Source organism: Macaca nemestrina, chromosome X (assembly GCF_043159975.1).
Source record: "Macaca nemestrina isolate mMacNem1 chromosome X, mMacNem.hap1, whole genome shotgun sequence".
In the NCBI taxonomy this organism is placed as follows: Eukaryota; Metazoa; Chordata; class Mammalia; order Primates; family Cercopithecidae; genus Macaca; species Macaca nemestrina.
In genome coordinates this window covers 143,958,809-143,986,516 of record NC_092145.1, presented here as the reverse complement: position 1 = coordinate 143,986,516, position 27,708 = coordinate 143,958,809, and the positions used below count along the sequence as shown (strand labels likewise).

General features: G+C 44.7%; 1 protein-coding gene across 2 annotated transcripts in view; it reads left to right on the top strand.

Annotated features, from left to right (window-relative positions):
- Window positions 1–661: 661 nt before the first annotated feature.
- LOC105478172 (taxilin gamma) overlaps window positions 662–27,708 on the top strand; it is a 56,312-nt gene continuing 29,265 nt past the window's right edge. For both annotated transcript variants that reach the window (XM_011735228.2, XM_011735229.2), the window contains exon 1: window positions 662–802. In XM_011735228.2, coding sequence (XP_011733530.1) covers window positions 701–802 — 102 coding nt within the window. In that variant the 5' untranslated portion in view covers window positions 662–700. The remainder of the gene's footprint in view (window positions 803–27,708) is intronic.

Below are 27,708 nucleotides of genomic sequence, written 5' to 3'. Positions count from 1 at the left end.
GCACCTATCCTGCAGGAGCTCGGGACAAGTAAACCGTGGTGACAACTCTGGTGGAGGGCAGGACTCTGAGCAGGTGCCCGAGCACGAAACTTCAAATTCTAAGAGCCAATACGCCTTCCGTCTTGAAAGTCGCGAAGTATTTTCCCTTATCCCCAAATCATTCGCGCCCGATTCCTAAGAACCGCAACAAAAACAAAAACACAAGAATGTGTCGCCGATCGTGCTCCTTCTCAAACACGGGGATATTTCTAAACTTTCCCCGAAGGATCATAACGAATACCTTCCTGTAGCCAGACATCGCCCCCAGAAACCGCAAGTCCCACTAGGCTGCACACGAAGCACACTGGGTGCAGCACTCTCCCCTTCTCAGAACGCCGCTTTATGTTGTTCCAATCCCGATCCGAGCCTGCTAGCTGTGGCCGCACGCCCTGCTGGGACTTGTAGTCCACTCCCGAGTCCTAGTCCCGATCGCGCAGACTCACACGGCCTCTATCTGCCCTTCGGTCTTGCAGAAGCCCAGCCCAATATTCAATGCTCCCCACCCCCATCTCGCTCCGTCCCCTCGGGGGCCAACCTCCTCCGGTCACGTGGGGAGTCTCGCATGCGGCGATTGGTCGTGGGGGCTCGGGGGCGGGGCGACAGGCCCTGCGAGATTCCGTGCCCCTTGTCGGGCCGCTTGTTTGGCTGCTGCCGTCACCTCATGGCGACGCGGGTAGAGGAGGCAGCGCGGGGAAGAGGCGGCGGCGCCGAAGAGGCGACTGAGGCCGGACGGGGCGGACGGCGACGCAGCCCGCGGCAGAAGGTCAGTCAGGGGGACGCCCTCGTTGTTGCTGGGCCGGGGGGATGTTTGGGCTCCCTTTTTCGGGGTCCACCTCTTCTCTCTCCCTGGTTACCTTTAGCCACGGGACGAACATCCGGTCCTCTTCCCTCCCGGGGGTGACGACAGTGGGAGCAGGTGGGGGGGGTGGGACCGCGATGGATGGGGTGGGAAGGGACGACGGTTGGGGTTTGGCGGCTCGCGGCTGGGAAGCCGGGAGGGAGGGCAGGGGGCGCACGCGGTTCTAAGGGGGTAGGGGTGCGAGGCGGGGGTGCGCCAGGTGTGACAGCCACGTGCGGCCAGCACCGCGGGGATCCGGGGGCCAGGCGTTCGGTCTCCCAGTCCCCGCCGTCACCGTGCTCCCGGCGCTGGGTGCCGCCGTCTGGGGGCGCGCAGGGGTCATGGACTTGCCCTCCTGGCGTCGGGCAGGTGCGCAGGGCGCGCTGCGGGGTGCCCCCGGGCTGCTCAGGCTAGGCTGTTGCGCAGTAAGATAACCGCGCCGGAGCCGGGGTGTGCTTGGCCCCCCTTCCCCCGCCCCCCTGCGCTCCCCGCCACTGCGCGGGCGGGCAGGCGAGCGGGTGAGCGTCGCAGGGCCGGTGCGAGCGGGACGCTCGGCCCCCGGGACCTAGATCCCGGCGCTCCGCGGGCTTGGCTGCACGTGGGGCCAGGGATGGATGGGGAGGCGATGCGATGCTGTAGGACCTTTTTTGGTTCCTGCAGAGTTGGGATGTCGCGTGATAGCTGGTCCTCCCAGTCCTATTTACCACCCTCCCCTTTTTTTTCCTCTTTTCTTTCTTTCATTTATTATTAGTTTTTTTTTTTTAATTTGATGATCGGAAACTTGAACGCCTTCCGGACCCTGGCCTTGGGTCTTTCTTAATCTGGGAAACAGGCCGGACTGTTCCCCTTGCCTTACTTGACTCACGTCAAGGAGTTTTCAGTCCCTCCCTAGATACAGGAAAATTGAAACCTCTTTCAGAATGGGATAATTCCACTTGTTCTGGAGCTCAGTGGGTGGAGTTTGAAAAAGATTGCACAACGAATGGGGTACAGGGCTTTCGGGGCCCTGGAATGGATAACTGCGGGGACTGAGGCTGGGAAGATGGGAACCCCATCTCTTTTTTTCCTTGCAGGCAAACATATTGAAACGTTCAGCCTGTTGGATGTCTTGCTTCATCACCGAGGGCTATTTAATATTACTTAATTATGTATTTGAACACTCTTAACTCCTGTATGAAATTACGAAATAATATTTTTCTAATGCAATTCATAAACTTCAAATGGGAGAACAAAGGTCCAGTTTACATCTGAGCAGTGTGTTAAGAATTAGCTTTTTGGGGCCTGTTTCTAAGGTCAGGTATTTTCATGTTTTTGCATGACAGTGTTACTACTTCTCAATTACCTCTCTTTCTTTCTCTCCCTCTCTTTGTATTCTAAGAGAAAGATCCAGTGCTTGCAGGACTGAAAAAGAAGCTGTGGACCAATGTCCTGTAAGGGATTCAACACGTCACTTTGGACACTTTACTTATTCCCTGAGGGTGGGGTGCCAATCTCAGTATTTGATTTCATAGGTTCCCCAGGGGAGGAGGACTCCGAGGTTGAATTAGGAACTGAGGTTTAATCAACTAGCATTTTAAATAACCAAGATAGGAGGTAATGATCCTTTGGGGTGCAGAGCTCTGCTTAACAGCTGGATAGGAATAGTCATGTGTATGTGTACTTATTTTTGTTTACGTACCTCATATTCCATTCTTCTTTGCTTATGCTCTTCTGGGCATCTTTTTCCTTTTGATTTCTAACTGACAGTGACGGCATTCAAATACATGGTAAAATATTAATCTTTGAATTTTCATTTAGCAAATTGGGTGAATATCTTGTGTTTGCAAAAATCATTTTTAAGCCAGCTATGGTGGCATGCACCTGTAGTACCACCTAGTCGGGAGGCTGAAGCAGGAGGTTAGCCTGGGCCACAAAGTAAGACTCTGTCTCTTAAAAAAAAAAAAAAAGTTTTTTTTTTAAGTCAGAGTCTCACTCTATTACCTAGGCTGGAGTGCAGTGGTGCGATCTTGGCTCACTGCATCTTCTACCTCCTGGGTTCCAGTGATTCTCGTGCCTCAGCCTCCTGAGTAGCTGGGATTACAGGTGTGCGCCACCACACCCAGCTAATTTTTGTATTTTTAGTAGAAACAGGGTTTCACCATGTTGGCCAGGCTGGTCTTGAACTCCTGGCCTCAAGTAAACCACCCACCTCGGACTTCCAGAGCGGCGGGATTACAGGCATGAGCCACTGCAACTGGCCAAAAATTTTTTTAAAAATCATTTTTACATTACTTCTTTTTTTGAGACGGAGTCTCGCTCTGTCGCCCAGGCTGGAGTGCAGTGGCGCGATCTCGGCTCACTGCAAGCTCCGCCTCCCGGGTTCACGCCATTCTCCTGCCTCAGCCTCCCGAGTAGCTGGGACTACAGGCGCCCACAACCGTGCCCGGCTAATTTTTTGTATTTTTAGTAGAGACGGGGTTTCACCGTGGTCTCGATCTCCTGACCTTGTGATCCGCCCGCCTCGGCCTCCCAAAGTGCTGGGATTACAGGCGTGAGCCACCGCGCCCGGCCCTACATTACTTCTTTATGTCCCTTAGTTTTTAAAATTTCCTTTGGGTCACTGACTTGAAAAAATATGCTTTAATTCCAACTTAACCTCTACCCTTTTTTTTCAGGAAGCAGAAATGATGTTTAATGAATTGAGTTTTTGAAAATATTGAAAGAATGAAAAGAAAAGTGACTGTTTTGTCGTTATCTAGTTACATCATGGGACCTGAAGTGAGGAACAATTGGAGATGGGCTTTTTTGGTTCCTGGTTGCTTTAACCATTTGCCTAGTCGTGACCTGCTCAGTTAATTGTGGCATTGTTTCATAACTACATTCATTTGAATGGTCTCTTGAGGTAACCTTTTGCTTCTAAAGGTAATGTTACAGTACATTACTGGGGTCTCTTGGAGTTGTCTAAAACTGTGCTGATAGTAGCTGCTAGTGACAGGTAGCTAAATTTGTTAACTATCATTAAAATTAAAATTTTTTTTCTTCAGTCCTACTAACCAAGTTTCAGGTATTCAGTAGCCATTGTGGCTAGTGGCTACTGTATTAGAGCAGATCTGGAATATTTCCATCATTGCATAAAAATTTTATAGAACAGCATTGGGCTAAAAAGATGAGTACACAATATCTAGTTTGTCAGGCATTTTTAAGAACACCAGGCTCATTCCTTTTACTTCCTAAATCCCTAAGTAGAATTTGTTTTATAAGGTTGATTTAAAAAAAAAATTAATAGACTTTTTTTGGGGAATGGTTTTTAGTTTTACATCAAAATTGAGTAGAAAGTACAGAGTTTCCATATACCCTTTCACATACCCTCTTTCCCCCTATTATTATTATTATTTTTGAGATGGAGTTTTGCTCTTGTTGCCCAGGCTGGAGTGCAATGGTGTGATCTCGGCTCACCACAATCTCCGACTCCCAGGTTCAAGCAATTCTCCTGCCTCAGCCTCCCGAGTAGCTGGGATTACAGGCATGTGCCAGCATGCCTGGCTAATTTTTTTGTATTTTTAGTAGAGACGGGGTTTCTCCATGTTGGTCAGGCTAGTCTCAAACTCCCGACCTCAGGTGATCTGCCTGCTTTGGCCTCCGAAAGTGCTGAGGTTACAGGCGTGAGCCACTGCACCCGGCCCTTATCCCCTATTATTTACATCTTGCATTAGTATGATACTTGTGTTAAAATTCATGAGCCAATATTGATATATTATTATTGACTAAGTCCATAGTTTACGTTAGGGTTCACTCTGGTGCTATATATTCTATGCATTTTGACAAATGTGTAGTGACATGGATCCACGATTACAGTATCACACAGAAGAGTTTCACAGTCCTATAAATCCCTTGTGCTCTACCTATTCATCCCTCTCTCCCTTTCTCTAGACTACTGGCAGCCACTGATCTTATTTTATGTTTTTGAAATTTTATTGAGATGGGAGTCCTGCTGTGTTGCCCAGGCTGGTCTTGAACTCCTAGGCTCAGGTGATCCTTCTGCCTTGGCCTCCTGAAGTGCTGGGATTATAAGTATGAGCCACCACACCTGGCCTGATCTTTTTACTGTCTCCATAGTTTTGCCTTTTCCACATGTCTAAGGTTGATATATTTTTTTTGTTTACTAGATTTTTGCTTGGGAATGTTAAAAATTATTTAACTACTATTAAACTAATTTTTAGGTCCATAAACCATGTGGAAGAATAATACAAGGTACCCAGGCCCAAATTAACAAAACCTTGCATTTACATAATGCCCTGTAGTTTTTATGGCACATTTGCACATACATTAACTCTTTCAACACCAGTCAGATGCTGTGGAAAAGGCTGGGCAGCTGTCACTGCCCTCATTTGCTGATGACAAGCTGCTCAACAAGGTTAACTCACTTGCCTAAGGGGTGAAGCTGAGTCTGGAACCCAATACTCTTTCATCTATACTACAGTAATAAGTAGTGTAGTACTGGGTAAATCTATGGATTTTGGAGTCAGGACTCCTGGCTTTCTGCCGCCCATAGCTCTGCAACCTTGGGCAAGTTTCTCAATCTTTCTAAGCTTCAGTTGCATCATCTGTAAAGAGGGGATAATGCTCATCCCTACCATAGAGGATTACTGTGAAGAAGGAGTTAATGGGACACATTTGGCACAGTGTGGGACATGTAGAATTTTACATGGTTTGGAGGGGAGGACATATGGAAGAGATTCATTTCTCTTGCATTTAGGGTGCTAATTTTGTAAATCCATCTTCCAACCTTTGTATTCTCTCCTCTTCCCAGAATCTCTCCGTGATAGACATAATGAGGAGAAATCAGGTCAGGGTTGGGCAAGAGTATGGGGGCAGGAAGAAGCCATTTCATTAATCTTGTTTTTCTCCTCATTTGCCAACTTGATGAACTTCCACTCTTCTGGTACAGAGATTAAGTAATGAGAAGTAAAGTGATCTTCTGCTTACACCATTGTTTTCTAATTGTATCACCAAGCTTTGGTAAATTTATTTTTTTCTTTTACTGGGATCAAATAGGACAAGCAGTAATGAGAACAAACCAGATACAGCATATTCTGCTATTCATGCCACATTTTCATATCATATTATGCCATATTTATTGTTATTGGAAGGTGTTTTATTTATTTTTAATTTATTTTGTTTTTTTGAGATGGAGTCTTGTTCTGTCGCCCAGGCAGGAGTGCAATGGCGCAATCTCAGCTTACTGCAACCTCTACTTCCCGGGTTCAAGTGATTCTCCTCCATCAGCCTCCCGAGTAGCTGGGATTACAGGCATGCTCCACCAGGCCTGGCTAATTTTTGTATTTTTAGTAGAGACGGGGTTTCACCATGTTGGCCTGGCTGGTCTTGAACTCCTGACCTCAAGTGATCCACCTGCCTCGGCCTCCCAAAGTGCTGGGATTACAGGAGTGAGCCACCGCACCCGGCCTGGAAGGTGTTTTATATGTTACTTTGTGTGTTATTTATATTGGTCTTGCTTAGAGAAGTTTTATTTAGGGAGGTATATATCAAATCCAAATGACATAAAACTGCTTTTGTGGGATTCTTCACAAGATTCACTATAATGGGCTTCTGTTAAATAGATATGCTGTTACAGTTTTACACTTCTCAGAGTTACGTTTCAAAGGAAAGAAATTTTGAGGCCGGGCGCGGTGGCTCAAGCCTGTAATCCCAGTACTTTGGGAGGCCGAGGCAGGTGGATCACGAAGTCAGGAGATCGAGACCATCCTGGCTAACATGGTGAAACCCCGTCTCTACTAAAAATACAAAAAACTAGCCGGGCGTGGTGGCGGGCGCCTGTAGTCCCAGCTACTCGGAGGCTGAGGCAGGAGAATGGCGTAAACCCGGGAGGCGGAGCTTGCAGTGAGCCGAGATCGGGCCACTGCACTCCAGCCTGGGTGACACAGCGAGACTCCGTCTCAAAAAAAAAAAAAAAGAAATTTTGAGGCCTCAAATTTCATTTGTGTTTCATGCACTGTGTTAGTCACTTAAGGTGTGAATGCATTCTAATATCTCCTTAACTCTGCAAGGTAGGTGGTATCCCCAGGTATATAGGTAGGGCATCTGAGTCTCAGTCAGAAACAAACTTGCTTGAATAATAGAGCCCACAGTTGGTGAAGTTTGCTAGAGTGTATAGTGTGATTGATAATATGACAGATGTCTCCTAATGCATGGGAAGTTTCTGCTTACTTCCTTAAGTTTTAACTTAATACCTCAAGAAATCTGTTTGCCTGTTCCTCCTCTTCCTGCTGCCCTCCCCCTAATTCCTTTTGTTTGGTTCTAATGTGATTATGAATAACTTTTAGTTAATATAACAGATGTGTCAGTATTTATAAAGTGTGGGCCAGGCATGGTGGCTCATGCTTGTAATCCCAGTGCTTTGGGAGACTGAGACAGGAGGACTGCTTGAGGCCAGGATTTTGAGACCAGCTTGGGCAACACAGGGAGACTCCCGTCTCTATGAAGAATAAAAAACTTAGCCAGGCACAATGATATATGCCTGTAGTTCCAGCTACTTGGGAGGCTGAGGTGGAAGGATCACTTGAGTCCAGGAGGTCAAGGCTGCAGTGAGCCATGATTGGGCCACTGCACTCTAGCCTGGGCAAGGGAGTGAGATCCTGTCTCTAAAAATAATAATAATAATAATAATAATAAAAAGTAAAGGCCGGGTGTGGTGGCTCATGTCTGTAATCCCAGCACTTTGGGAGACCAAGGCAGGTGGATCACCTGAGGTCAGGAGTTCAAGACCAGCCTGGTCAACAGGGTGAAACCCCATCTCTACTAAAAATATAAAAATTAGCTGGGCATGGTAGTGCATGCCTGTAATCCCAGCTACTCGGGAGGGTGAGGCAGGAGAATCACTTGAACTTGGGAGGCAGATAATGCAGTGAGCTGAGATTGCGCCACTACACTCCAGCCTGGGTGACATAAAGGGAGACTCCGTGTCAAAAAAAAAAAAAGTATACAATAATATACAAATTTAATATCATATTCATCAGCATTGAGATGGGGCATTTCTAGAAGAGGGTAGAAATAGGTAAGGTGACCTTTAAGATCCATTAAGACCCTGGGAGTATATTTTTATGATTGAATTTGCCTCCTAGTTGAAATTCTGTTGGCACTTATAAATACTTGCATTTTATTATTTGAAGGAAAAGATACATAAAATAACAGTTGTCCTCCTATGCTATCAAAATAATTGTATTAGCATTTATTGCTTAAGGTGTTGATTTGCATTCTGTGTTGCATTTCCAAAATGTCCCTAGAATGACCTCTGTTATCTCCTACTTCCCACCTTATAGTCTGTCCTGAGTAATATTTACTGGCTATTTTTTTTTTTTTCGTGTTTCTTTCCCTACTCTCAAGGTAGAATGGTTTGGCAAGAAAGATGTGCCAGTAGCTTAGAAACTCATTTCTTTTTTTTTTTTTTTTTTTGAGACGGAGTCTCGCTGTGTCTCCCAGGCTGGAGTGCAGTGGCGTGATCTCGGCTCACTGCAAGCTCCGCCTCCCAGGTTCACGCCATTCTCCCGCCTCAGCCTCCCAAGTAGCTGAGACTACAGGCGCCCGCCACCACGCCCGGCTAGTTTTTTTTTTTGTATTTTTAGTAGAGACGGGGTTTCACCATGTTAGCCAGGATAGTCTCGATCTCCTGACCTCGTGATCCACCCGCCTCGGCCTCCCAAAGTGCTGGGATTACAGGCTTGAGCCACCGCGCCCGGCCAGAAACTCATTTCTTTATGGGTCTTTTGGATTGCAAAATGGGCCGTATTAAAAGTGAGAATGGGCCGGGCGCGGTGGCTCAAGCCTGTAATCCCAGCACTTTGGGAGGCCGAGACGGGTGGATCACGAGGTCAGGAGATCGAGACCATCCTGGCTAACACGGTGAAACCCCATCTCTACTAAAAAATACAAAAAACTAGCCGGGCGAGGTGGTGGGCGCCTGTAGTCCCAGCTACTCAGGAGGCTGAGGCAGGAGAATGGCGTAAACCCGGGAGGTGGAGCTTGCAGTGAGCTGAGATCCGGCCACTGCACCCCAGCCTGGGCGACAGAGCAAGACTCCGTGTCAAAAAAAAAAAAAAAAAAAAAAGTGAGAATGAATACATTTTGTAAAATCTTTTTTTTTTTTTTTTTGAGACAGGATCTCCCTGTGTCACACAGGCTGGAGTGCAGTTAACGCTTATTGCAACCTTGAACTCCTGGTCTCAAGTGATCTTCCTGCCTCAGCCTTCTAGCTAGGACTATAGGTGTGTGTACCACCATGCCCGGCTATTTTTTTTTTTCTTTTTTTTTTTTTGAGAGACAGGGTCTTCCTATGTTGCGCAGGCTGGTTTTAAACTCTTAGGCCCAAGCATGATTCTCCTGCCTTGGCTTCCCAAACTGCTGGGATTACAGGTGTGAACCACTGCACCCAGCCTATAAAATGTCTTCATTCAAATATTATAACAGTTCTGCTATGTGTCAGCAATTTATATCTATTATATCTACTTATGGCTCTAAGAAGCTAAGTACTGTACATCTCAGTTTACAGATAAGGAAACTGAGAGGTTGGCCTCCCTGTGGTCACACAGGAGATGCTAAGTGATATATTCAGAGTTTCGGCTCTTTGGGCTCCAAAGCCATTGTCCATATTTCGTATCTCTCATGTTAACATTTCCTCAGATAGTAAAGGTCACAAAAGTGCTCCTAGTTGAAAGTGAGCAAAACATGCTGGTAGGTAAAATAGTAATAGTAATAGTTTTTGCTAAACGAAGACAAATTATGAGGGATGGAGTTGGGTGATTAGGGAGTATCAAAAATTGATTGTAATTTGGGGACCAGAGGAGTTTTGAGCCTCTTAATATCTTTTGCTTCATTCACTTAGGCCCTAGGTTAACCTTAAGATTTATGATTTAGGAGGTATGCCATGCTGCAACTTCCTGCAACAGTACCTCCAAGTGTAATTTAAATAAATGGAAAGGTAGAGAGTTTAGAGAGACTCTCTTTAACTTCTAAATAAAGTCCATATAACCTGGTGTTAGCACAGAGTTGAAGTGGTCTGGGGAAGTAAGACAAATAAAAAGAAGGCTTGATGTTTCAGAGGTGTATCAGGATTGGTCCATATGGAGCTAGGGAAGGATGACTTCATAAAATTGGGACAGGAATGTTCACTTAGGTAACCCATAAAAGTAAAGGACCATTTTACATGTAAGAGTCTGTGGCTTAAAGATGCTAGTTGTGTGACCCAGCCCCTGTCCTGTAAAATAGATCAGGCCCAAGTATATTTCAGTGGCTTTGGGCATTAAAATCTTTGAATTTATTGCTCCTTTGCTACTGAGATAGGTACCTACGCTAATACAAGTATCTTTCAGGTTGCCGATATTCACTGAGTTACAGTTTTAGAACTAGAAGTGTTTTTGCAAATCATGGAATCCAGTATCTTTTATTTTTTATTTTTTTTATTTTTTATTTTTTATTTTTTTTTGAGACAGAGTCTCGCTCTGCCGCCCAGGCTGGAGTGCAGTGGCGTGATCTAGGCTCACTGCAAGCTCCACCTCCCGGGTTCACGCCATTCTCCTGCCTCAGCCTCCCGAGTAGCTGGGACTACAGGCGCCCGCCACCTCGCCCGGCTAGTTTTTTTGTATTTTTTAGTAGAGACGGGGTGTCACCGTGTCAGCCAGGATGGATCTTTTATTTTTATAAAAGAATAATTTGTAAAAGACATAGCCACAGAAGTTAAATGCAAAATTTAATGCAGTCATTAACATTCACTTATTAAAAGGCACATGATGACACAGTCTAATATAGATGTTACCGGTAAATGTACAGTATTAGCACTTATACTGCTAGGTTATGAGACTAAAGAAGCTGTGTCCAAAGTAGACCTTTCCCGGATCCTTTTGCTCATTCTTGGCTTCTTCACCAGTGGGGGAGATCAGGTTCCCTCATCCCTTAGTTTAGCACTAGTCTGCCTCTCTTTTCTTGTCATTTACCTATTAATGGTTCCATGTGTTCTTTGTGCTCTTACATGCTGTGACAGTTACTCTGGATCCTTTAGCCGCCTGCCCCCAGATAGTAGTTAGGACAACTCCTAGAACTTACCCTGCCTCCAATTTATGATCCCTCCTCAGAACTCCATCATTTCTCTGGCTTCATTTATTTATTAATTTGTTTGGGTAGGCCGGGCGCGGTGGCTCACGCCTGTAATCCCAGCACTTTGGGAGGCCGAGGCGGGCGGATCACAAGGTCAGGGGATCGAGACCACAGTGAAACCCCGTCTCTACTAAAAATACAAAAAATTAGCCGGGCGCGGTTGTGGGCGCCTGTAGTCCCAGCTACTCGGGAGGCTGAGGCAGGAGAATGGCGTGAACCCGGGAGGCGGAGCTTGCAGTGAGCCGAGATCGCGCCACTGCACTCCAGCCTGGGCGACAGAGCGAGACTCCGTCTCAAAAAAAAAAAAAAAAAAAAAAAAATTTGTTTGGGTAACATGCCACACAGTTTGCCCATTTATAGTGTATAATTCAACTTTTTTTTTTTTTTGAGTTGGAGTTTCACTCTTGTTGCCCAAGCTGGAGTGCAATGGTGCAATCTCAGCTCACTGCAACCTCTGCCTCCCGGGTTCAAGCAATTCTCCAGCCTCAGTCTCCTGAGTAGCTGGGATTACAGGCACACGCCACCGCGCCTGGCTAATTTTTTGTATTTTTAGTAGAAATGGGGTTTCATCATGTTAGCCAGGGTGGTCTTAAACTCCTGACCTCAGGTGATCCACCCACCTCAGCCTCCCAAAGTGCTGGGATTACAGGTGTGAGTCATGGTGCCCGGCCTCACTTTTTTTTAGTATATATGCAGAGTTGTGTGACCATCACTACACTTGTTTATTTTTATTATTTTTTATTAGAGGCGGAGTTTCACCATGTTGTCCAGGCTGGTCTCAAACTCCTGGGCTCAAGGGATCCTCCTGCCTTGGCCTCTCAAGGTGCTGGGATTACAGGCATGAGCCACTGTGCCTGGCCGCACTTGTTTATTTTTAATATAACCTGGGAAGAGCATGCTCTTTAGAGAGTATGCTCTTTACAGAGACAGACAGGAATTCAGTCTCTGCTTTCCTTTCCTAGGTTCCTGACCGTGGACGTGGTACTTAAATTACCTTATCAGTGAGGCTGCTTGTTTATCATACCTGCCTATAAGATAGTTCTGAGAATTAAATGAGGAAGTAGTCTATCAGATACTGTTACAGAGGCTTCTGAATGAGCCAGAGCAATGAAGGTCAAGGGAAAGTGTTTATACCAGTTGTCCCTCACCACCCATTTGGATTCCACTGATTGGCACACCTGTCACTTAACAAAAAGGGGGAAAGACGCCTGTTTGTTAGGTGTAGTTGAATAAGAAGGAAGTGGCACTCTTCTCCCTGTTCTCCTCCCTCCCTGGTCCCAGGGCATATTCCCTAGGGGTGGATCTGCCTGCTTATTGCTGCCAAGATGTGGACCCCTTTCTGGTCATGATTTGACAGAGCTGGCCTTCTAGTCTCTCTATTCCTGCTCCCACCACAACCGGGACAGCAGTTCTCAAACTTTGGTTTGGGGATCTTTTTGTACACTTACACATTATTGACAGTCTCAAGGAACTTTTGTTCTTGTGGGCTTCTTTACCTAATTTACCATATTAGAAATTAAATAAAAATTTTAACATTATTAATTCACTTAAAAAATGAAATGAGGCCAGGTGCGGTGGCTCATGTCTAATCCCAGCACTTTGGGAGACTGAGGTGGGTGGATCACCAAGGTCAGGAGTTCGAGACCAGCCTGGCTGACACGGGGAAACGCTGTCTCTACTGAAAATATAAAAATTAGCCAGACGTGGTCGCGCATGCCTGTAATCCCAGCTACTGCGGAGTCTGAGGCAGGAAAATAGCTTGAACCTAGGAGTTGGAGGTTGCAGTGAGCCGAGATCATACCATCACACTCCAGCTTGGTCGACAGAGCAAGACTGTCTCAAAAAAAAAAAAAAAAAAAAAGAAAGAAAGAAATGATGTTGTACTCTAGTTATCTATCGCTGTGTAACAGATCACCCCAAAACTTACTGACTTGAAACGTTTGTGATCTCACAGTTTAGGGGTTTAGGAATCTGGGTGTGGCTTAGCCAAGTTCTTTGTCTTAGGGTCTCTCGAGGGCTGCAGTCACCTGAAGGCTTGACTGGGAAGGATCCACTTCCGAGCTCACTCTTGTGGCTGTTGGCAGGATTCAGTTCCTCGTGGGCTGTTGGACTGAGGCCTCAGTTCCTCATGAGCAGTTGGCCGGAGGCCTTCCTTGGTTCCTTGCCACATGGGTCTTTCTGTAAGCATCTCACAACATGGCAGCTGCTTCATCAGAGTGAGTAAGAGAGAGTGCCAGCACGAAAGAGAAGGAAGTTGCAGTCTTTTGTATCGTAATCATAGAAATGAGATCTTCTCACTTTTGATGAATTCTGTCTTCATTAAAAGCCAGTCACTAGGTTCAGCCCACACTCAAGGGGAGGGGACCATTGGGGGCCATGGCAGAAGCTGCCTACCATACATGTTAACATAAGTAACATTTTAAAAAAATTAAAAATAGCTGATTTTCCAAAATGTTATTGGGAAGAGTGGCATTCTTTTACATTTTTGCAGATCTCTTTAATGAATGGCTTAATAGAAGACATCTGCTTCTGCATTCAATCTGTTGTAATATGCCCTTTCAGCCTACGTATATGAAGAGAATGTGGCCTCACACATGTATGTAGTTGGAACAGGGAGGGGTACTATAATAGTCTGTGGATAATTGTGGAAATCCTTTGATTCTGTTGATCTGTCTTGCATGTCAAATGGGTCTCTTTTCCCCATGTATCATTTTGTAATACCATCCATTAGTCATTTGGAAAATACTGGTTAACTGAACTGTGTTCATCTTCCAAATGTTGGTACGTTTTGGTATACTATATAAAAATCCCATTTGTTAATAAATCACTGATTTCATCAGAAAAGTCTTTTTAAGAATTAGGAAGCTGTTTAGCTCATGGTGGCAGATAGTTTTCAAAAATTCTATTTTTTGCTTGAAAGCTCAAATTTTATCATTGGCAACAAGTACTGTTGTTTGCTTGCCTTGAAGTGACAGGCTCTCTTCGTATATTTTGGAGAAAATGTCTGCCAAATACCCAGGTCTGAACAAACAACCATAGTTTGTCTACTTAAAAAATGTTCCATGGAAAGAGCAGCAAGTTGGGTTCATAATTCAAACAGCACTTGTGCTTTTTTCGAAGACCACCAGCATACTGTGGTATACAGCAAAAGTTTTTTTTTTTTTTTTTTGTTCTTAGAGACAGAGTCTTGCTCTGTCGCCCAGGCTGGAATGCAGTGGCATGATCATAGCTCACTGCAGCCTTGAACTCCTAGGCTCAAGCAGGCCTCCTGCTTCAGCCTCCCAAGTAGCTGGGGCTACAGGAATGTGCCACTGTACAAGGCTAATATTTTTATTTTTTGTAGAGACAGGGTCTCACTATGGCTGGTCTCCAACTCCCAGGCTCAAGTGATCCTACTGCCTTGGCCTCCCAGAATGCTAGGATTACAGGTATGAGCCACTGCGCCCAGCCAGCATTTCCTTTTTTTTTTTTTTTTTTAAAGACAGAGTTTTGCTCTTGTTTCCCAGGCTGGAGTGCAGTGGTGGGATCTCACCTCACCGCACCCGCTGCCTCCCAGGTTCAAGCAATTCTCCTGCCTCAGCCTCCCGAGTAACTGGGATTACAGGCATGCGCCACCACGCCTGGCTAATTTTGTATTTTTAGTAGAGATGGGGTTTCTCCATGTTGGTCAGGGTGGTTTCGAACTTGCAACCTCATGTGATCTGCCCGCCTTGGCTTCCCGAAGTGCTGGGATTACCGGTGTGAGCCACCACGCCCGGCCACATTTCCTTTTTAAGGTGGAATGATATTCTACGTTATGTATTAACCACATTTTGTATATCCATTCATCTGGCTATAGATACTTGGGTATTCATCATGATTCTTAGCTTTAAATGTGGTTCTTTAGGACGTCCCCTTATAGAAGCATCAACCTCCACGCCAGGCTTAATAAATGTAGGTCTGAAATAATGGCTTCCCCCCCTCACTTCCTACTCTGCTCCCTAGTTTCTTTAGCTATACAATGGGGTAATGTTCTTACTATCTTAGAATTGTAACACTGAACTAAATAATGTATTTAAAATGTCAGGCGTTAGGCCGGGCATGGTGGCTCATGCCTGTAATCCCAGCACTTTGGGAGGCCAAGGTGGGCGGGTCATGAGGTCAGGAGTTTGAGACCAGCCTGGCCAACATGGTGAAACCCTGTCTCTACTAAAAATACAAAAATTAGCTGAGCATGGTGGCGTGTGCCTGTAACATTAATTCACTTAAAAAATGAAATGAGGCTGGATGCGGTGGCTCACGCCTGTAATCCCAGCACTTTGTTAGGCTGAGGCGGGCGGATCACCTGAGGTCAGGTGTTTGAGACCAGCCTGGCCAATATGGTGAAACCCCGTCTCTACTAAAAATACAGAAATTAGCCAAGTGTGGTGGCTCATGCCTGTAGTCCCAGCTACTCGGGAGGCTGAGGCAGGAGAATTGTTTGAACCCCGGAGGCGGAGGTTGCAGTGAGCCAAGATAGTGCCACTGAACTCCAGTCTGGGCGACAGAGCGAGACTCTGTCTCGAAAAAATAAATAAAATGTCAGGCATTTAGTAATGTTAGTTTTTTTTCTTCCTTTTTTTCACTTAGAACTTAGCCTTGCATGTATTCTGTTAGCCATCTTGTGTATTCCATTTATCTCACATAGTAAACTTAGATATTGACCATCTAATTCCACTTGGGAATAATTATCCATCATCAAATCTTTTTTTTTTGAGACAGAGTCGTTGCTCTGTAGCCCAGACTGGAGTGCAGTGGCATGATCTTGGCTCGCTGCAACCTTCGCCTCCCGGGTTCAAGCGACTCTCTTGCCTCAGTCTCCCGAGTAGCTGGGATTACAGGCATCTGCCACCATGCCCGGCTAATTTTTGTATTTTTAGTAGAGACAGGGTTTTACCATGTTGGCTAGGCTGGTCTCAAACTCCTGACCTTGGGCGATCCACCCACCTTGGTCTCCCAAAGTACTGGGATTACAGGCGTGAGCCACTGTGCCCAGCCACTTTATTATTATTTTTAATTTTTAATTTTTTTTAGACAGGGTCTCACTCTGTCACCCAGGCTGGAGTACAGTGGCACAGTCTCAGCTCACTGCAGCCTCAACCTCCCAGGCTCAGGTGATCCTCCTGTCTATGCCTCCTGATTAGTTGGGACTATAGGCGTTCACCACCACACCTGGCAAATTTTTGTTTAGAGACGGGAGAGTTGCTGTATTGCCCAGGCTGGTTTGGAACTGCTGGACTCAAACAATCTGCCCACCTCAGCCTCCCAAAGTGCTGGAATTACAGGCGTAAGCCACCGAGGCAGGCCTGGAGAGGAGGAAACTTTTTTTTTTTTGAGATGGATTCTCACTCTGTCATCCAGGCTGGAGTGCAGTTGCGTTATCTCAGCTCCCTGCAACCTCCACCTCCCGGGTTCAAGCTAGTCTCCTGTCTCAGCCTCCTGGGTAGCTGGGATTACAGGTGTGTGCCAACACATCTGGCCATGAGGAGGTACTTCTGAAAAATACTTATTTGTTAGTGTATTTCCTGTGAAGCAGTTCTTGGCTTCAGCAGCCTTAGACCTGATTTGGTTTGGATCCTGTTCCCTCCAAATCTCATGTTATATTGTAATCCCAGTGTTGGAGGTGGGGCCTGGTGGGAGGTGATTGGATCATAGGGGCCCTCGTGGCTTGGTGCCAACTATCCCCATGATAGTGAGTTCTAGTGAGATTTGGTTTTTAAAAATGTGTGGCACCCCTGACCCCTTAGCTCTCCTGCTCCTGCTCTCGCCGTGTGGCACGCCTGCTGCTGTTTTGCCTTCCATCATGAATAAGAGCTCCCTGGGCCTCTCCAGAAGCAGATGCCAGCACCGTGCTTCCTGTACAGCCAACAGAACTGTGAGCCAATTAAGCCTCTTTTCTTATAAATTACCCAGTCTCAGGCATTCTTTTTTTGTTTGTTTTTTGAGACGAAGTCTCGCTCTGTCGCCCAGGCTGGAGTGCAGTGGTGCGATCTCAGCTCACTGCAACCTCCACCTCCCAGGTTCATGCAATTCTCCTGCCTCAGCCTTCTGAGTAGCTGGGATTACAGGCACATGCCACCACACCCGGCTAATTTTTGTATTTTTAGTAGAGACGGGGTTTTACCATGTTGGCCAGGCTGGTCTCGAACTTCTGACCTCAGGTGATCTGCCCACCTCGGCCTCCCAAAGTGCTGGGATTACAGGCGTTGGTCACTGTGCTCGGCCTCAGGCATTCTTTTATAGCAATATGAGAACGACCTAACACACCTCCCTTTCCATTATGCTTACCTGAAGTCTACTCCCCAAAACATCCAGATAGTCAAGGACTTTCCCCCTTTACTCAGTGGTCAACTGATTTATTTAAAGGCAACCTACCTTTCTCCCAAAGATAGTGATTTCTTTTTTTTTTTTTTTTTTTTTTGAGACGGAGTCTCGCTCTGTCACCCAGGCTGGAGTGCAGTGGCCGGATCTCAGCTCACTGCAAGCTCCGCCTCCCGGGTTCACGCCATTCTCCTGCCTCAGCCTCCCGAGTAGCTGGGACTACAGGCGCCTGCCACCTCGCCCGGCTAAGTTTTTGTATTTTTAGTAGAGACGGGGTTTCACTGTGTTACCCAGGATGGTCTCGATCTCCTGACCTCGTGATCCGCCCGTCTCGGCCTCCCAAAGTGCTGGGATTACAGGCTTGAGCCACCGCGCCCGGCCCAAAGATAGTGATTTCTTTAGCGTTATGATAGATTAATTCTCCACCTAGTGGGGTTGGAGGTAAAGAGGTTGGCTATTTTCTCTGCTTATAAACGAGTCCAGTCGTTGGTGAGTTCTCCTTCTGAAGCCCATGTCATGCATGTATTTTATTCTTAATGTTAGTGTTGCCTGTGAACCCTCTGACAGTAATAAAAAGCCCGGGCTTTGAACAAAGCCAGACTCCCTGTGTTTAGATCTTGGCCTGTTACATAATCTTGGGCAAATAAGGGATACTTTTTATTAGCGATTTATTTTTTTTATTTTTATTTTTTGAGACGGAGTCTTGCTCTGTCGCCCAGACTGGAGTGCAGTGGCGTGATCTCGGCTCACTGCAACCTCTGCCTCCTGGGTTCACGCGATTCTCTTGCCTCAGCCTCCCGAGTAGCTGGGATTACAGGCGCACACCACCACGCCCGGCTAATTTTTTTTTTGTATTTTTAGTAGAGACGTCTAGGGTTTCACTATGTTGGCCAGATTGGTCTCGAACTCCTGACCTCGTGATCTGCCCACCTCGGCTTCCTAAAGTGCTGGGATTACAGGGGTGAGCCACCGCGCCTGGCCTTTTTTTTTTTTTTTTTTTTTTTTAAGGCAGAGTCTCACTCTGTCACCCAGGCTGGAATGCAGTGGCACAATATTGGCTCACTGCAGCCTCTGCCTCCCAGGTTGAAGCAATTCTCCTGACTGAGCCTCCCGAGTAGCTGGGATTAAAAGCGCACACCACCACGCCCAGCTAATTTTTGTATTTTTAGTAGAGACGGATTTTGCCATGTTGGCCAGGCTGGTCTGGAACTCGACCTCAGGTGATCTGTCCACCTCAGCCTCCCAAAGTGCACCTGGCCCCTTTTATTAGTGATTCTGACAGCTACTTGTGTTAAGTTGGCTTGGTTGCATTTCCCACTGGCATAGAGCAAGGCGAAGGGAAAAGATGACATGAAATAATGTATGACCTCCTGCCATGTACAGATTCTGAGCTTGCATTAGTAATGGAAAAGTGAGTAAGTATAATACTGTGATATTCAACCAAAATCTCAACTTAAAAGGTCTTTTTTAAAAAATAAAAGTAATACATTCATACAATAAAAAACACTGCTTTCGGTTTTCTGCTCGGAGGAGGCCAAGATGCTTTCTTTTTTTTTTTTTTTTTTTTTGAGACAGAGTTTTGCTCTTTTGCCCAGGTTGGAGTGCAGTGGCACGATCTTGGCTCACTGCAACCCCTGTCTCCCAGGTTCAAGCAATTCTCTGCCTCAGCCTCCCGAGTAGATGGGGTTACAGGTGCCTGCCACCACGCCCAGCTAATTTTTGTATTTTTGGTAGAGATGGGGTTTCACCATCTTGGCCAGGCTGGTCTTGTACTCCTGACCTCGTGATCTACCCTCCTCGGCCTCCCAAAGTGCTGGGATTACAGACGTGAGCCACCGCCCCCGGCCTGCTACTTTGATGGTCCCAAATCTGCGTTCGTCGGACACCCGCTGCCTCCACCATGCAGCCTAAGTTTGACCTAACGAACTTTGCCTTACAGACGTGGCACGGATCTTTAAGAACTCTCCGTAACCATTAGAGATCCTGGGGACTGCCCAGTCTGGATTGCAGTGTTGATGGCTGTCACTGTCATGACATTGTAGATGACATCAATAGTGATGCAGTGCAATGCCCAGTTATTTAAGAAGCACAAAGGGGCCAGGCACGGTGGCTCACGCCTGTAATCCCAGCACTTTGGGAGGCCGAGGCAGGCGGATCACGAGGTCAGGAGTTCAAGAACAGCCTGACCAACATAGTGAGCACTCCATCTCTACTAAAAATACAAAAATTAGCCGGGTCTGGTGGCCCACCTGTAATCCCAGCTACTCGGAGGGCTGAGGAAGGAGAATTGCTTGAACTCCGGGAGGCGGAGGTTGTGGTGAGCCGAGATTGTGCCATTGCACTCCAGCCTGGGCAACAGAGTGAGACTCAGTCTCAAAAAAAAGAAGCACAAAAGAAAATATTCCAATAAAGGATCATTTGACAGCCAAAATGTAAAATAAGGCAGAGCTAAGAATTATAAAAAGAAAAAATAATTCTTATTTCCAACTTCTAGGCCCACAATCCAAACAAAGGTAATTATGGTGAACAATTTTGGGGATATTCTTGTAGGAAAATTGTACATATATTGGCTTATGTAGTATATGGATATTTTAAATTTTATACTGATGTATTCATCCTGTACTGGCCATTTGCCTTTTTTCCTACCTAATTATACTGTGTCAACATATGATCTATTTTATTCGTTTGAATGACTGCATAGTTTTACCTTGTATGGTTGACCATTATTTAACGAGTTCCCTCTTGGTAGATATTTAGGTTATTTTCTGGTTTGGTGAGTAACCATTTACACTTGAGTGAGAATATCTGGAATAAACTCCAAGTGGTAGAATAGCTGGGTGAAAGTGCATGTGAGTTCAGACATTGATAGAGCTTGCTAAATACCTCTACAAACCTACTCTACCAATTTAGAGCCCCCCACCCCCCGCCAAGAGTATGCTGAGTGCCCTGTTTGCCCACACCAAAGTTGTTTTTTTACTCCTTTAAAATGTGGTTAGTTAAAGATGGTACCTTGGTTTGCTTTGCATTTTTATTTGTATATTGGGCATTTTTAGTTCTTTAATCATGATCTGCTTGTTCACAAACCCTTGAAAACTGCGTCTCTGGCTCATTTGTAAGGGCTTCCTGCAGTCTTTTGGTTAGTCTGAAAGTTTTAGTTTTTTAAAATTTGTTGTAGATTTAGGGGGTACAAGTTTCGTTACATGGATACATTATGTAGTGGTGAAGTCTGGGATTTTAGTATAACCATCACCCGGAATAGTATAAGTTGGGCCCAATAGGTAATTTCTCATACCTCACTGCCCGTTGTCCCTCCACCTCAGGAATTTCAAAGATTTTAATTATTCAGTAAACTAATCTCCAATCACCACCACTGACCCTGCCTCCTTTTTTTTTTTTTTTTTGAGACAGAGCCTGGCTGTGTAGACCAGGCTAGAGTGCAGTGGTGCAGTCATACCTTGCTGATCTTCCAAGCTCAAGACATCCTCCCACCTCAGCCTCCTGAGTAGCTGGGACCGCAGATGTGTGCCGTCACACACGGCTGATTTTTAAATTTTTATTAGAGACAGGTCTTGCTGTGCTGTGCAGGCCAGTCTTGAACTCCTGAGCTCAAGCAGTCCTCCTACCTCCGCCTTCCATAGTGTTGGGATTACAGGCGTGAGCCACCACACACGCCCCCCACCCCCTTTTTAAAAATAGCTTCTGGGTTTTTTGCTTTCCTTTGAAAGGCCTTCTTGGCTACTCTGTGCTACTGAGATAGCCATGCTCTGTCTATGGAGCAGTCATTATGCTGTATATAATTTCATAAAAATAAAAAAACCAAAACAACAACAACAAAAGAAAGGCCTTCTTCATGCCAAGGTTATAGAAAAAAATTTGTTTAGGACTTCTTCAAGCTCTTTGTGGTTTTCATTTTTCATGTTTCAATCTTGGTATATCTGGAGGGGGTAAGACAGGATACCCCTTTGTTTCCGCATATGGTTTGGGAGATATCATAAATCATTTATTTCCTTTACCAATTTGAAATGACATCATTTTTAATGTAGTAAATTCCCATGTATGGGTCTGTGTGGTCTGTTTTTAAAGACAGTGCTATATAATTTAGGAAGTCTTAGACAAGTATTTCATGCCTAAAATTTAAATAAGATCTCACCTTTGGGAGTTTATATTTGGAAACATTGAGAATTTATTATCTTTTTTTTTTTTTTTTTTTGAGACGGAGTCTCGCTTTGTCGCCCAGGCTGGAGTGCAGTGGCCGGATCTCAGCTCACTGCAGGCTCCGCCTCCCGGGTTTACGCCATTCTCCTGCCTCAGCCTCCCGAGTAGCTGGGACTACAGGCGCCCACCACCTCGCCCGGCTAGTTTTTTGTATTTTTAGTAGAGACGGGGTTTCACCGTGTTAGCCAGGATGGTCTCGATCTCCTGACCTCGTGATCCGCCCGTCTCGGCCTCCCAAAGTGCTGGGATTACAGGCTTGAGCCACCGCGCCCGGCCAGAGAATTTATTATCTTAAAGAATATAGTCATGTTGTAGAGACATGTATACCAGAATCTAATTATATAATAGTGCACAATAATATATCATTTTTATCTGTTAAAAATAAAAATCCTTTCATTTCTTTGTTCTAACACAGTAAAACAGACTACTATTTAAGGAGGCATTGAGTTATGTAATACATATTATAAAGGCTTTGATCCAAAATGGTTAAAACAGGAATTTGAGATAAATGATTGATAAAGTATTAGCCGTGAGGAAAACTGTGCTATCCAGAATAGTTCTTTGGAAGATTAAAATAGCCTTAGTGTATACACTATTTTAAATGACTTGTACAAAGCTAAAGTCATTGTTGTAATTTAGCCACATGACAATGTAATTTTTATAATAGGTTTGTTTGTAAAACTTTGTATTTGGAAATGTGAAAGCCCCTCAAAATACTGGAAGAGTTTAGGAGGAAGGTTTATGTTTTACAAAATCAAATAAGGCCAATAGCTGATGCCCTGAGAGTATGGGGTATCTTTGATATCTTTCACTATTTCTTCATCTATTTCTGCCTCCACTGCCCCTCCCAGGGCAGCGCGAGCATGGTTGCACATACACTGTTGTCCGTACAGTCCTGGTTGAAGTTAACAACTCTTAGGGTAAATTATTAGACACATAGGGTTGGAAAGATTTTTAGAGATACTTTGGTTTATCCTAAAACACAAAATTAAGGCCAGGCATAGTGGCTCACTCCTGTAATTCCAGCACTTTGGGAGGCTGAGGTGGGTGGATCATCTGAGGTCAGGAGTTTGAGACCAGCCTGGCCAACGTGACAAAACCCCGTCTCTACTAAAAAATATAAAAATTGGCCGGGCACGGTGGCTCACGCCTGTAATCCCAGCACTTTCGGAGGCAGAGGCCAGTGGATCACGAGGGCAAGAGATCAAGACCATCCTGGTTAACACAGTGAAACCCCATCTCTACTAAAAATACAAAAAAATTAGCTGGGCGTGGTGGCACGCGCCTGTAGTCCCAACTACTCGGGAGGCTGAGGCAGGAGAATTGCTTGAACCTGGGAGGCGGAGGTTGCAGTGAGCTGAGGTCGTGCCACTGCACTCCATCCTGGGTGACAGAGTGAGACTCCATTTCAAAAAAAAAAAAAAAAAAGCCAGGCGTGGTGGCACACGCATGTGGTCCCAACTATTCAGGAGGCCGAGGCAGGAGAACTGCTTGAACCCGGATCGTGGAGGTTGCAGTGAGCCGAGATAGCGCCACTGCACTCCAGCCTGGGCGATGGAGCAAGACTCTGTCTTAAACCACAAAATTAAAAAACAACAACAAACTAACCTCAGTTCCTTAAATAATCACTTCAAATTATTTGAAGCTATCCCTACCCCCAAATTAGATGTGTCTTACCTCCCTAAATCCCAGAGTTAATCCCTGCTAAAAATTCTACATATCTTTCATGATGTTTTCTAAATGCATATTGGTATTTCTAGTGTGCTGTGTATTTTTAGACATTTAATTTAGATTTGTTTTATAACTGCGTCAGAGATCTGTTTGACTTTGAACTTGGCGTTTTCCAAAAGCTGATTAACGGTGTAATAGAGAGAACATTGACTCTTGAGTTTGGTGGACCTGGTTTTGAATTTTCCCAGCCCCTTTTATCGGTTTTAATATGATTTTGAGCGAGTTACTTAATCTCATCAAGTCTCATTTTCTGTACCTGGGAACAATAAGGCCTGTATTTCAGTGAGGCAGGGAAGGTTAAATGGGGTCACTTTGAGAACACCACGCACAGTGTCAGCCTGAGGTGCTAAAGGTTCCCTTTACTTATTTGATAAGTTCCTCCTAGACTGTTTGGGAATCTGAGGCAAGCTAAGGATGTCTGTCTAGGAAAATGGAGAAATATAGACAACCTCTCCCACCTGCTGCCTCTGAAGGTCCACTCTAGCTCTTGCTGGCAAGGACTGGGTAATTTGTGTCCTCTGCACATGCCTGGCCCTGGTCAAAGGTGTTTGAGCTCATGTGAGCAAGCAGTAGTTGAAATAATTAGGAAGTGAATGTAGGTGTTGGTAGAAGGGAAAGAGACCTAAAAAAATTTTTTTTCCTTTAGGTTTTAATTTCCATGTTCTCAGTTTTGAATGTTTTGATCCAAAAAGCTATTACAAGTAGTTGATGAATGCAGAGTACTTCCTCATGTCCATTTGCAAAAGTTTCTATGATAGTTGTTCTTTGCTCCTGCCATTTATTATTGATAAACTGGTGGCCGCCCATTTTGAAGGCATCTCTTGGTCAGTTAGCGAGTCCTCTTAACTCCAAGTATTGAGACAGTGGAAGGAAGATTGCGAAATATATCTTTTGACCGGAGGGGAGTGGCTAGGGTGGAGGATTATTGGTGTTTAAGGCTCTTGTAAACAAACATTTGTAGCACAGTGTTGTGCTTCTCTAAGAGGTACACATACTGCTCACAAGATGCAGATGTGTTAGCTTTTGTGTCATGATTTTCTATAGGGAAGGGTTCTAATAGAAATCCAGCTGGAAACTACTCAGTGTTGGTTTCATTTTCATTTGAGATTGGAATTTAAATAAACATTTCCTCCCCTTTTGTTTTTCCTAATAAGGCACTATATTAGAGAGCTCTCTTCATTTTGCTGTTAAAAAAAAATGTTAAAGCTCTTGTAAAGGTAACTCATGGCACCAAACTTAAAAGGTGAAAACACGCCTGCTGTGAAAGTCTTGTCCCCACTCACTCAGTTTGTCTCCAGTAATGTTTCTTTGTGTCTGGCCAGAGATTGGATATACTTCTCTGCTCATAAATTTATACAGTACCTCCTCAAGCCCCACATCATGGCATATGGTAGGTACTACAGGGTATTTTGCTTTTTCCCTTATCAACCTATCCTTACCAGTAATTATATAACTGCCTTATTCTTTTTTTTAACAGATACTACGGTACTCAATTGGATGGATGTACGGCAGTTTATTCATCCAGTCTATTATTTATTGATATTTAGGATATTTTGGATTTTTTGCTACCATAAATAATGCTGCATAAATAACTTTATATATTATGTCATTCACAAATGTACTGGTATATCTGTAGGAAAAACTGATAAGAAATGAATTTGGTGGATCAAAGCATATGTGACTTGATGTTTTCTCCCTCCAACATCTTATAAAAAATTTAAAAGATACTGCAAAGTTGATACTAAACATCAATTTTTCCACCACCTAGATTTTACCTTTGACATTTTACTCTGGTTGCTTTTTCAGTTATCTGTCCATTTAACTGTCGCTTCACCCATGAAGCCTTCAGAAGTGTATATGTGCTAAATTTTAGCAAATGCATGCAGCTCTGTAACTCAAATCCCCATCAAGATACAGAGCATTGCCAGGCCGGGCGCGGTGGCTCACGCCTGTAATCCCAGTGCTTTGGGAGGCCGAGGCGGGCGGATCACAAGGTCAGGAGATCGAGACCACGGTGAAACCCCGTCTCTACTAAAAATACAAAAAATTAGCCGGGCGCGGTTGTGGGCGCCTGTAGTCCCAGCTACTCGGGAGGCTGAGGCAGGAGAATGGCGTGAACCCGGGAGGCGGAGCTTGCAGTGAGCCGAGATCGCGCCACTGCACTCCAGCCTGGGCGACAGAGCGAGACTCCGTCTCAAAAAAAAAACCAAAAACAAAACAAAAAAAAAGATACAGAGCATTGCCAACACCCCAGAGGTTCCTTTGTGCTGGTTCCCGGTCAGTCCCTTCCGCAACTGGACTCCTTGGTGGTTAAGTCAATTTATCCTCCCACCAGGAATGCTTGAGAATGCCCCACACCCTCTCCAACAGTGTTGTCGAAGTTTTTGATGTGTAAAATGATATCTTATTTATTTATTTATTTATTTATTTTTGAGATGAAGTCTCGCTCTGTTGCCCAGGTTGGAGTACAGTGGTGTGATCTCGGCTCTCTGCAACCTCCATCTCCCAGGTTCAAGCAATTATCCTGCCTCAGCCTCCCGAGTAGCTGGAATTACAGGCACCCGCCACCACGCCTGGCTAATTTTTGTATTTTTAGTAGAGATGGGGTTTCACCATGTTGGCCAGGCTGGCCTCGAACTCCTGACCTCAGGTTATCTGCCTGCCTCAGCCTCCCAAAGTGCTAGGATTACAGGTGTGAGCCACCACGCCAGGCCAAGATATTTTCTTCCAACACTTCTCTGTGAGTGTGTGTATATACATACGTACATGCACACATATGGTTCCTGGCTTACTGTGGTTCAACTTGCATTGTTGACTTTAGGATGGATTTATCACTGTGTAACCCCAACGTATGTTGAGGAGCATCTGTATACATATATATACTGCATATACAAAATATACAGTACATTCTGTTTTGTAATTCATTTTTGTACATCGTATTTTGGGAGAATCTCTTCCCATTATTAAATAGGCTTCTCTAAGATGGCTGGGCCAGGACAAGGATGTTTGAACAGTGGTAGACAAAGGGTAATTATGAAGCGGTATATTTTTGTAGTTAAGAGCATGGACTCGGCAGCTAGACTGCTAGAGTTCAAATCTTTGCTCTGCAGTTTACTAACTGTGACCTTAGGCAGGATACTTAACTTTACATGCCATAGTTTGCTCATCTCTAAAATGGAGAAAATAATAGTGCCTACCTTGTGGCATTGTTGTGAGGATTAAGCTAGTTAATATAGGAAAGTTCTCACAGTAGTGCCTGGATGTACTAGTTACTGTTTGTTAGCTGCTACTACTATTATTTATATAAGAGATTGATCCAAGAAAAGGCGTCCAGAATGGGCATCAGAGAGAGAAGACAGAGTAGGAAATTGTACTGGGCATATGATATAGAATTCTCTGGTTGAGGAGATGAGGTCTGAGAAATCATTTACAATTTAATAAAGTTATTGGCCTAAGAATTTGCTTAATATTCAATAGCCCAGGTACAGAGCCTCAAGTATAAGTTGTTAATTGAATAGTCCTTGGGGTAGAAAAATTGGGGCCTGCTATTTCAAGAGTATTTGTAGACTGTGGTGTGAATCAAGTCCTGTTGGAACTGGGTTTATTAATAAACAAAAGGATTTTGTAGAGCCAAAGTATATCTTCCATTAGCAAATGTAAAAATTACCCCAATACTACATCAAAATTAGTTGTACAAGAGAGAAGGGAAATGTAATACGTCTTGCTTCTAATGATAAAAATAGTGGTATTTTCTTTTTTCTTTTTTCTTTTTTTTTTTTGAGACAGAGTCTCTCTCTGTATCCCAGACTGGAGTGCAGTGGTGTGATCTCAGCTCACTGCAGCCTCTACCTCCTGGGTTCAAACAATTCTTGTGCCTCAGCCTCCCGAGTAAACTGGGATTCCAGGCATGTACCACCATGCCCAGCTAATTTTTATATTTTTACCAGAGATGGTGTTTTGCCATGTTGGCCAGGCCGGTCTTGAACTCCTGACCTCAAGTGATCTACCCACCTCAGCCCCCCAAATTTCTGGGTTACAGGCATGAGCTACCGTGCCTGGCCAGTAGTGGTATTTTCTTTAACTTGTGTATTAATGCCTAGGTTCTTTTCGTGGACTGTTTTCAGCAGCCATTTTTGCCCCTGTATGCTCCTCATCAGTTGGCATTTGAGTACTATTTGTGCATAAGAAGCTGTTGCTACCTAGGAGGATGTATACATCAAATATGTGATATTGTAGTATGTGATAGGAGTTCAGAGGCAGGAGTGTCTGGAAAGACAAAAAAAATCAGAAGTATTAACTACAAATAGGAAGTGATGACATACATTAAAAGGAAAATAGGTGATGTGGTATTTGTGCAATATACAGATTAATTTAATGTTCTTGTTTATGCCATATGGCAC